General features: G+C 33.0%; 2 protein-coding genes across 2 annotated transcripts; one reads left to right on the forward strand and one right to left on the reverse strand.

Annotated features, from left to right (window-relative positions):
• The first annotated feature begins 4,244 nt into the window (after positions 1-4,244).
• Positions 4,245-7,862, forward strand: LOC108223241 (dnaJ protein homolog). Its single transcript, XM_017397394.2, has 7 exons — positions 4,245-4,400; positions 4,494-4,652; positions 5,783-5,951; positions 6,040-6,181; positions 6,292-6,568; positions 6,693-6,891; positions 7,302-7,862. Exons 2-7 carry the CDS (start codon positions 4,503-4,505, stop codon positions 7,619-7,621), a joined length of 1,257 nt encoding a protein of 418 aa, XP_017252883.1. The 5' UTR covers positions 4,245-4,400; positions 4,494-4,502; the 3' UTR covers positions 7,622-7,862.
• A 1,084-nt stretch (positions 7,863-8,946) lies between these two features.
• Positions 8,947-10,144, reverse strand: LOC108222260 (uncharacterized protein At3g28850). The gene has a single exon (XM_017396186.2). It carries the CDS (start codon positions 10,039-10,041, stop codon positions 8,998-9,000), a length of 1,044 nt encoding a protein of 347 aa, XP_017251675.1. The 5' UTR covers positions 10,042-10,144; the 3' UTR covers positions 8,947-8,997.
• Positions 10,145-11,559: the final 1,415 nt, after the last annotated feature.

The raw sequence follows: 11,559 nt of genomic DNA on the forward strand, positions 1-11,559 counted from the left end.
AATCGGCAAAGGAAAGTAATTCATATCTTGTTGGTGATTACATTTCACTTTAGAATATAAACTTTTTTTCCATAAAAAAAAATAAAAGTTTATTCTCACTCACATAAAATATAATTTTTTATAAATTAATAGGATACTATGGTTTCAAATAAATAAATAATATTAAGTGAGAGAAGAGTTATAATTCTATCTTTATGGCTATTATTTCTGCATACATGTAGTTTTAGATATTCTCACATCATTATGTGTGTAGCTTTGGGTTTTCTAAATTTTGAAAGTAAACTTTTAACAAATTAAAATTTTATATATATATGTACTATGAATTTTTTTTATATCATTATGTGTTTTTCAAATTAAATTAATCTTTTGGTTATTTCAATTATTTTGATTACAAGACAGAAATTGTCATAAGATAAAATATGCTATTATTTTATTTTAATTTTTGAAATAATGTAATAAATTATACTTAGAAAAAATAATCAAAACTGTGAATACTTTTACTTTTTTGAGTACGTCAAAAAGTAAAAAATAACATATACTCTCAGCTCTCAAATACCTGACTTCTTACTTTTGGACATGTGTTAAAGTGCTTTAAATATAGTCTAAAATATTCTATATTTCTTGAATGAAAATATTATATCAATAGTTTTATTCAAATAAAAATATCCATAAATGATATTTTTAGTTATGTGTCAAATCATTTTAAAGTACTTGCTAAAATGTCAAAATAGAGATATTCAAAAACGGAGAGAGTCCTAAAGTTTTTGCTTAAACTGCAAAATCTGTATAAACCAATCCGATATTAATCCGATCGAAACCGAACATGAAATGAGGTTTACGGTTTTGATTCGACTAATTTAAAAAATCGTACGTGGTTTGCGGGTTTGTTTGGTTTTATATTAAACAATCTATTATACAACCGAACTGCATATATATGTGAGTGTGCGCGCGGAATATAGTAAACACTATAATCTAGCTAGAAAATATGTAATTTTCATGGGATATGTGAGGTTTCAAATTAAGTGTTAAAGAGTATGAATTCTTACTATTATAAGTTAATTTGACAATAAGACTTATTGGATCTGTTTGGATCAATTTTTACCAACTTTTTATGTGTATGTAAATTTTTTTCAAATCAAATTTTCATTTTGTGTAAATTCTTACTAGCAATATGTAATTAAGTGATATATACATATAGAGGTACACATTACAAATTTAGTTGTTAATTAATATTAATTTTTTATAAAATTAAATTTTATATTCACTTTTTTCACTTCTATGTAACTCAAAATAATTTTTTTCAATATTTTTTATCATTACACCATGCGGAGCAATATCCATAAATTAACTTTTAACTAATTTATATATATTTCAACTCACATTGACATATATATATATATATATATAATTTTTTTATACAAATTCAAATATTGATTCCACATATTGCATGTCAGTTATTCATATTCGATTTCATATATTTCTGGTCAGTTTTTCCGAATCACATTTTACCAAATTTAAATGCGTATAGTAGAGATAATACAAAATTAATACGGAATACATATGTATATATATATATAAGGAAATGATATCTCTTAACTAAATAAAAATATGATAATTTGTTCCTGGAGAGCAACAATTTATATTTGGGGACATGTCTTGGTAGCATTAAGAGAGGGCAATCATCATAGGGATAGATCACAAGAATTGGGACCTTTATCCTCTCCATCATTCCCTGTAAAAAGATAATCAAATCTCTCGCTATAACAAATCCTCTCAAGCTTCTTCTTTTTCCCTAGCCGTCGTGAGGGGCTTTCATCGGTTTTCACCGGTGGAAAGCCCCAAATCAGTTATTTTCTTTGTTTTGCTCTTGTTTTTCAATAATACTCTTCCCCGGGTAAGGTTTTCTATCTTTCAAGATTGTATCTTTGTTTGATAAAATCATTTTTGGGTGAGTTTTGTTCCCAATTTATTTGGGTTTTGTTTATTCTCTCCTTGTGAGAGCTTGGTGTGTTTTTTTGTGTGTTTTGGCGTGATTCAATATCCAGAACGTTAGATCTGCCAGATTTTCAAGAGATTGATTCAGTGGTAAAGATTTATATGGGATTGCAGTTACGATCGATAGCTCAAACGAGTTTTGATGAAGTTTTGATGAAGGCTATATGTATATATATATCAATTTCAACAAATCGTTTGATTGTGTCTTTATAAAGACTATATTAATCAGCGATATGATTTGTTTTATGTTTGTTCGACTCGATTGTTCTTGTAGATGTCGTATGACTTTTCATTATTGAATTAATTTCTTTTTTTCAAAAAAAAAAAATCTCTGGCTATAACAAGAGGGGAATGTTTTCTGCAAAGATTGTTGATCAGGGGTTGCATCATCTAACATAATTCAAATAAGACTGATTGGTATGCTTGAACCAATATCTCACAAACAGTTTGAAATAATGTGGCTCAAAGATTTTGATTTAAATATTTTAAATAATTAATATGTAGTTTGCACTTTGACGGACAATGAATGTCTTATCAAACGAGCCATGTAAGATCTTAAAACTGATTATGAAAAGGAAAATTGAGATTTTTAATTTAAATTAGACTTATAAAATGGATGTGTATGTCGTATGGGTCATTATTAATCTATTATATACATAATTTTTTTAAATAATTTGATAATTATGCGCGTATGTCACACATTATTTGAGATTATTGACTCGTTCATTCAAAACTTGTTAGGTATGAGGAGATATACTTTCAAGAATTGGGTATACGATGTTTTTCCTATTTTGTGAAACCGTGATATGCTTTCAAGATTACATCTGCACATACACATTATATTTGAGAACCAAACTTTATACCCATTCCAAGATGAATCTACCGTACAATTTCTTGTAAAAAAATATTTTGTTTGATACTTCTATGAAGTTTGTTGTCCCAAACATTTTTTTTAAATTGAATAACAAATTCTCAAAAATCAATATCATATAAGAATATTTTTTTTTATTTTCTTCTTAATCTACAATTTAAAATTTTATAATATCAAATATTACAATCACGAAATACAGTATCGTTTTATATATTGATAAGAACTAATAGCAGTAGTATTCATGTATGCAAAATATATAAATCTAATAGTAATATATTTTAAATTAATATATATATATATATTATATTTTTCATTTAATAAAAAATTAAATGAAAAAATTCTTATATAATTAAAAGTTAAATATAAATATATTAATAGTATATTAAATAAGAAATAAGTATATAAAACTAGTAAAAAAATAATTACAACGGTATCCTCCTAGCCAAAACATTAGGGATAAGTAGAAACCGAACCGCAAACCGAAACCGAACCAAAAACCGCAAAAAACGTATGAAACCCCACCGAATAGAAACCGAACCGAATAAAAACCGCACCGATACTTTGGTTGTGGTTTTGTTTTTCAAAATTTTAAAATCGAATACAAACCGAACCGAACCGCAATAATATTTATAATTATGTATTTATTGTATATACTGAAATATAATATATAAATTATATTATATATATGTATATATTATAAAATATATAATTATATAATTATGTACATTAGCTGATCTAATAAGTCAAATATAATGCATGTTTTTGAGTTATTTGTCATGTCTGAATTTATAAATCTCAATCTAAAAGCCTGATCAAACTACTACTAAGATTCAACTCTCACTGGTAGCCACTTGCAAAATCACATACCATGGAGAATGTACAAAGAATTATCTCTTACTGCTATATTTTACAAGTAATTAAATTTTTATACAGAATCAATGTTAAAGAAGTAATATTGTTAGAAGTGAACTTCAGTGTACGCATGCAGGGGTCTGGTTGTAATTGGTATATCATAAATGTTTACTGCTATGTTAAGGGGAAAACATTGTGTATATACTACTGGTAGCTTGCAGGGATGTTAAGCTCTTCCGTTATTTAATTATATTATTATTTTTGACATATTTATTATGAACTTGTGATAAAGATTTTTCGAACTCCTCACGATTTGAAAACTGAACCGCACCATATAAAATCGAAACTGATAATTTTATAAACCGAACCGCACCAATGACATTTGGTGCGGTTTCAATTTTGAATTTTAGAAACCGCATCTCGTGGTTCCGGTTGCGGTTTTAAGTGCAAACCGCACCAAACCGCGCCATGCACATCTCTACGAAACATGATATTGTATGTCTCTTAAAAAATTTTAAAAAAACACATAGTATATTGTACTCCACAGAAGAAATCTGGGCCGTCCAAACAATGATCCCCAAAGAAACTACAAATACCAAGATCTGATCTTGAGAGCAAACCCTCTCTGTCATTCTCTCGACCAAGCCAATTTCTCTGTGATCTCGTTCTACACTTTTCTTGGGTACGTTCCTAATCCCACTCTCTCAGCTCTCACTATTTATAATTTTATTCATGTCAATTTCTATTCTTTGATTGTGGTGTTAATTTATTTCAGATTGAAAAGATGTTTGGGAGAGCACCAAAGAAGAGTGACAATACAAAGTACTATGAAATTCTTGGTGTCCCAAAAACAGCATCACCTGATGATCTGAAGAAAGCTTACAGGAAGGCTGCTATCAAGAATCATCCTGATAAGGGTGGCGATCCTGAAAAGGTTGCTTTTTGTTTGGTTTTAGTGTTTGATTTGGTTGATTCTATTGTCTTTGTTGATGAATTGTGTGAAAGTGGATCTTTTTGTTGTGTTTGGGGACATTTGTTTGTGATGTTATCTGGGTGTGTGTTTTTGTTATGTTATGAATTGGGGGCATGATGGATGGGGGATGTAAGGGGAGCTGATTGAAGGTTATGTGTTTAGTTCCATTTTACGGCCTAGTGGGAAGTAGGGGGAAGTGACTTGTTATGTATCCATGGACTGTTGGATCGATTGAAACACAATTGTGAGTAACAATTGGAATTGATACGGGTTAATTTACTGATTTATCAATATTCTTAATAACATAAAATTCACTTCCGTTATTGAATTAAATGATCAAGATTAGGTATGATACATTAGTAGTACACTACTTCATCATCCCCCCCCCCCCCCCCCCAAACCCCCAAGAGATTATATTGCATTTAATTGTATTAACATGCATTAGAGCAACTCCAATGCAATGCTATACTTGGTTCTATTGCTATATTATAGCATCAAAAGTAAAAAAATTCAACTCCAAAGGGGTGCTATATTTGGATGCATCCATGCATAGATGCATCCTTGGTTCTATATTTGAAACCAAGGATGGATCCATCCATGTTGCCACATCCTTGGTTCTATATTTTACTCATAGAAGTTAGGTAAAAAGTTAATGAGTTGCTTAAATTTATAACTAGTTATAAAACTTAGCATTGGAGTGCAAGTTTTATTTTAGCATCAAAAAACACTTTTTGGTGCTATATTATAGCAATAGCAATAGATATATAGCATCTAGCATTGGACTTGCTCTTATGTGCTGTTACATTGCGTACTAACAAAAATCCCCTTTCCTAGTTATGCATACCCGAAATTGAAACCCTAGGTGATAGCTAAAAGCTAAAAATAAAGTAGTTTGGGGATAGAGAGAATTAGAAATGATCTGTGGTTTGTAAGTAAGAGAAACTATCTTGTTTTGGTTGTACTGGTGTTCCTTTTGATTTTTAATATTTTAGTCATGATTTTACTTTCTCTTTGCATAAATTCTTTCTGTTTTCTTTTATTGCCCATCCTTTCGTGGAATAGGCTTAATTTAAGCTATTGTATTATGCTAGTTTAAAGAGCTTGCGCAAGCATATGAGGTTCTGAGTGACCCAGAGAAGCGTGAAATCTATGATCAGTATGGAGAGGATGCTCTCAAGGAGGGAATGGGTGGTGGTGGAGGTGGTGGCCATGACCCATTTGACATTTTCCAATCCTTCTTTGGTGGCAGCCCGTTTGGTGGTAAGTTTGCGTGCATTTATCCTGATTTTACAATTTCTCTGCAAATTTTATATTGTTCTCAGTCATAGCAATATACCTGTTTCGTCAGGAGGTGGCAGCAGCAGAGGACGAAGGCAAAGAAGGGGGGAGGATGTCATTCATCCCCTTAAGGTTTCACTGGAAGATCTTTGCAATGGGACTTCCAAGAAGCTTTCCCTTTCACGTAATGTAATTTGTTCTAAATGCAAGGGGTGAGTAGTCATCTACGTTCCTCACTGTTTATGTTCTGTACTTTATTGTACATTTGTACCCTGGGTCAAATCCTTACTCTTGTTATGGCTGTGTGTGTGCATAAATGAAGAAAGGGGTCCAAGTCGGGTGCTTCAATGACATGTCCTGGCTGCCAGGGTTCTGGAATGAAGGTTTCTATCAGGCACTTGGGCCCATCTATGATCCAGCAGATGCAGCATCCCTGCAATGACTGCAAGGGTACTGGAGAAACAATCAACGACAAGGATCGCTGCCCTCAATGCAAAGGTCAAAAGGTTGTGCAGGAGAAGAAAGCAATAGAAGTTATTGTGGAGAAGGGTATGCAAAACGGACAGAAGATTACATTCCCTGGAGAAGCTGATGAAGCGGTAATTAGAATACTCTCTCCACTAAGCTTAAGATTTTGAAAGGCTTCTTTTACTAATTTTAAAATTCTATTGTCTCTTTGTTGTTTGACTAACAATATTTTGAACTCAATATGCTATATTGCAGCCTGACACGGTTACTGGGGACATAGTGTTTGTGTTGCAACAAAAGGAGCACCCCAAGTTTAAGAGGAAGGGTGATGATCTTTTTGTTGAACATTCATTAACTCTCAGTGAAGCACTTTGTGGCTTCCAATTTACTTTGACTCACCTGGACGGCAGGCAGCTTCTTATTAAATCCCAGCCAGGAGAAGTTATCAAGCCAGGTAATTAGAGTTTTATAAGTGGCGATAGTTGATGAGCTTGTTTAAGTTTTAAATTCTTCTTATATTTCTGCCAGTCGGCCTGCTTGTTTTATGTTTGCAATTATATCGTTTTTCTCTCTTCACTACGAGCTTAATTTTGCCTTCAATAGTGACCTTTTGTATTCTCATGCATGTCTTTTTACTCAATTTAAAAATTATATACAGTATAAAAAATAATCTTTTTTCTTGAGCTTAATAATCTTAAGCATAACTTTATTACATCATTAAGCATCGAATTTGAGGTTTATAATCGAGCCTTACCAACAAAAGCTTGAATCTTCTTTCTTTTCTTTTCTTTTTGTTTAAATCAAAGCGTGCATCTCTTCCTTGACAATTACATGTATTTAATTACTTTTTCCATCTATCCACAGATCAATTTAAGGGGATAAATGATGAAGGAATGCCAATGTATCAGAGGCCATTTATGCGAGGAAAGCTTTACATTCACTTTAGTGTAGATTTCCCAGAGTCCTTGACCCCTGAGCAGTGCAAAGCTCTTGAAGCTGTGTTACCTCCGAGGCCTTCAATTCAGATGACAGACATGGAACTGGATGAATGTGAAGAAACAACACTGCATGATGTGAATATTGAAGAGGAGATGCGTCGGAAACAGCAAGCTGCCCAAGAGGCATATGACGAAGACGAAGATATGCATGGCGGTGCTCAGAGGGTGCAGTGTGCTCAACAATGATCAGCCTGTAGGAATTTGTTTAGCGACACGGGTGTTGGATCTCACCTTCTCACTCCTACCTCTGCAGAATGCAAATAAGATATCTAGTGTGTGTTGTCTCCTCATAGGATTTACTCTCGGATTTAATATCGAAAATGGTTGCTTTAACATTTAAATTGCAGACATCTGGTGAATTAGAACACTTGAGACGTGATTTCAGTTGTGCTTGTTTGACCTAATGTATTTGGGTAGTTTTCTATAACCCTGCTGCTCTGAATGGTGTAGCAATCTATAAAGATGTCATGCCAATGGTTCCCCAAAAAAGGGTCTAGTTAAATCTATGAATGTTATGTGTTAGGTACCTCAGGCCCTCAGCTGAGATATCTGAATAGACTCACACTGGGAAATCAGTCATTGTAGATATAACATTGAGTTTGCACTTTCTTCTAGCTTTATGTACCCCATTATTATGCCTGAAATCTGGCCATATATATATAGTCCGGTTGCCCGTGAACTAGAACTCTTGTAGTACTAGAACATACTACCGGATCAGAGAACTTAGAATCTCAGAATGAGTGGCATGAGTTGTCCTAATAAATTATATAAGAGAAGTTTTTCTTGTTTTCTTGTTATTGTTTAGAGACTGTAGCAACTAATTAACCTAATCAACTAGCTGATGCACAATTAAAATTAAGACTTGAAGAATGAAATCCGTATACACACACGTAATAAACTTGAACTATTAAGCAATTTTGAAAAGAGTTCCTGTAGCAGTTTGGTGACTCATTAATCACCCAGTTTCTTCCCTGTTTTTTGCCATAACTCTACTGCATAGAGCTTCATTGATATGATGAATTAATAACATCCAACTAAGGTAGATTCATTAAACTAGGCCAAGAGGTATGCTTCGGTTCTCGGTATGTTTGAGCTACACTCGGGCCGGAACCACCTAAATCTGCCATTACACCGGGACCTCGCCTTGAGCCTGCCATCACCAGAAGCACCTTCCATAACTTCACTTTGTATTGAAGATGCAATAGCGCCAGATACGCGCTTGAATTCTTCAAAAAAGTCTTGTTACAATAACACGGGGTTGCATTTACGGTCTTGTTACAATAACGGGGTTGCATATGCAGTCTGGTGATACAATCTTATTGCATACAATTATTTCATATCTATTTAGACCTTAGAGCTTAAATGTCAGACTCTGAAGAGGTGCCAAAGCTCTTCCTCAATTCGAGAACCAAGGACTCAAATCTTGTTGAGGATGTGGAAGGCGTGTTTATATGACGAAAATGTTAGTTTGAAAAAAAAATATTAAGGATTATTGTTCTATCAAATCGACAGTAATAATAACAATTTGAATACATAGTAAAGTGACATGAATATCATACAATTCAACAACAAATAGGGCAGATAATCAACCCATTTTCGTTACATTCTTCACATTGCTTCACGGTCTCATCACGACGAACAAAAACCCTTCTACTTCCATTACAAACAACACAAATCAGAAATCGAACCCCCACACACACCTCACACACTCCCTCTGATCCATCCACCAAAACTCCGTCAAAAAGCCGTCGTAGCCTCCCTTGCTCATGTAACACAACCACCACTTCAGCCCCTCCGATGTACCTTCCTTTTATAAACAACTTTGGTGGCACTACCTTTTCACCCAAAACCCTCCACAGCTCTTCCTTAAACTCCAAATGCATCGAAACATCTCGTTCAAAATACGAAACTCTAAAAATTTGTAGCAAAAATCGAATCCTAGCACAATCCTCAAATGTCTTCCGAATCCCCCTAAGCCCTGTGGTGTACAAAATCACCTTGTTTTCGCCTCCTGGCGGACACTTCTCCTCAAATTCAAGCAACGGACTCTCGATTTCTGAAATTCTCCGCGCCTTCAAAGGCCGATCCTCTTCCACATTTTCCTCAATCCCTTCCTCAATTCTCCCTCTTCTCTCATTCTCCTCAACTTTAACTTCCCTCACCGCTTGCTCAAACACCGCCAAAAGCTCAGGATCAGAACACGAACCAGACCCGATACCCGAGGACTTAAGCCCCGAATTATCAATCTCCAACAAAGGCCTTCCAACACTCAAACTCAAACCCCGGCTTTCGCACATTTCTCTATCTCCAACATTCTCTTTGTCATCATCAGCTAACTCATTAGCCACAATATCTTCCTCCTCCTCAACATCCTCAACCTCGCAAGCTTCTCCTCCAATCTGCCTCCTCTTTTCGATATCATTGCAATCGTCTTTTTTACGAGGGTCTCTAAATTGCGTAGGAATCTTGAAATTCTTCGATTTCGAGATCAAGTTCTGAACAAACCCGTCAGGGGTAGTAGCTTGTAAAATCAAATCTTGCTTCAAATAAGTAATCGATTTGACTGACTTCAATTTTTTCAGAAACTTGCCTTTCATTCCCTTCATTTTTGTTTGGTTTTTTCTTAGAGGGTGATTCAGATGTTTTAAATTTCTTGGCAAAGTTTGTTTGTTGACAACAACATAACGGCTAGTAAATTGGTGGACAACAAAATTTTATTTTTCAATATTTTATGTGGGAATGGATTTAAACGGTATGGGATGTGCACGTGGTTTTATCAATAAATAATTAAATATACACATGTAAATATGTAATACAGATTCTCTCGTTCCTGAGATTTGGAATTTTATGTGATTTATTCTTTTAATAACTAGGAAATTTGCCGCGCTACGTGTGCGGGTAACGGGTAATTTTTTTTTTGGCTTCAGCAAAATTAGAAAATTTTAATAAATTAAAAAAAAATATAAATAGTAATGATACATATGAAAGCAGTTTTTGAAAAAAATGATAATTCCCTTTTTGCGGGCAAAATACACATATATAATTCTCCACCATGTTTAATTGTATGAACATAATTAAAATGGAAAGGACTCGGTTCCAAATGATTAACTATCGCTTTTCTTTTAATAATATCAACTATTTTGTAAGTGAAAGTCCGAAAAGTTATCTAAATGAGCTCCTTAACTCACTAGGTAATTTATCAAAAACAGATATTCCAAACATTATCCAAGTGATTAACTAAATCACTAGCAGAGTAGCACATCTTCCAATCTTCTGGCCAATAGATTACCTAAATTACTAAAACTCACTATGATTCATTATTTTATATTATTAATAGGTAATGAGATAGGTAATCTATTAGACTTGCTCTAAGTCCGGTTTTATTTTCGATAAATGTGCTTAAGCGAAATACACTGCTTTTTTGGCCATAGTAAATTCCGTTTTTTTCTCTATAAGAAGCCGGTTTCTACTTTTTTTTAACCCTTTCGTGTAAAAAGTTAAAGGCGATTATAAAAAACTGAGAAAACTAATCACCAATTATGATCCAATAAAATCAAAATTGAACATAAGTACTACTAACCCAGCCATTATGATTTTAACTTAGGCGTTTTTTCATAAATATTCAAACCCGAAAAATTAAGTCCGTCAAACTACTAATTAAAAATTAGGTCGCACATATATGTCTGAGGTTTTTTCATAAATACCTAAATCCAAAATTCTTTTTTTGCAAAAATACTACATTAATTAAAAATATTTTATATATCAAACTTTTGAAAATATTGGCAATAACACTATATGCAACCCATTACAATCACATGCAACCAAACTATCAACCACCAGACACAACTATACTTGCAATCCTTGTGCATCCATTTAGCCGAAGTTGTATCTGATTGCGGACTATATATTTGCAAATATTTTTTAAAAAATAGTATTTTTACCAAAAAATTAAAAGATATAGTAAAATCACAAAAATTCTTAAAAGATAGGAAATTTTTTCAAAAGGCAATAGAAATTTTCAAAAGATAGTATAGAAGTATATGAAGTTATAATGAATATTGTAAATTATCAAAATATAAAATTAAATGTCAAAAAACTCAAAATTGTATAATTTTAATTTTGGA

Source organism: Daucus carota, chromosome 5 (genome assembly GCF_001625215.2).
Source record: "Daucus carota subsp. sativus chromosome 5, DH1 v3.0, whole genome shotgun sequence".
NCBI classification, from domain to species: Eukaryota; Viridiplantae; Streptophyta; class Magnoliopsida; order Apiales; family Apiaceae; genus Daucus; species Daucus carota.

Excerpts from the sequence above, each read along its gene's own strand:
- LOC108222260 (XM_017396186.2), bottom strand. The coding sequence starts at position 10,041 with ATGAAGGGAATGAAAGGCAAGTTTCTGAAAAAATTGAAGTCAGTCAAA.
- LOC108223241 (XM_017397394.2), top strand. The coding sequence starts at position 4,503 with ATGTTTGGGAGAGCACCAAAGAAGAGTGACAATACAAAGTACTATGAA. Across the intron at positions 4,653-5,782 it reads AGGGTGGCGATCCTGAAAAG|TTTAAAGAGCTTGCGCAAGC; the intron begins GTTGCTTTTTGT and ends GTATTATGCTAG. Across the intron at positions 6,182-6,291 it reads ATTTGTTCTAAATGCAAGGG|AAAGGGGTCCAAGTCGGGTG; the intron begins GTGAGTAGTCAT and ends GCATAAATGAAG.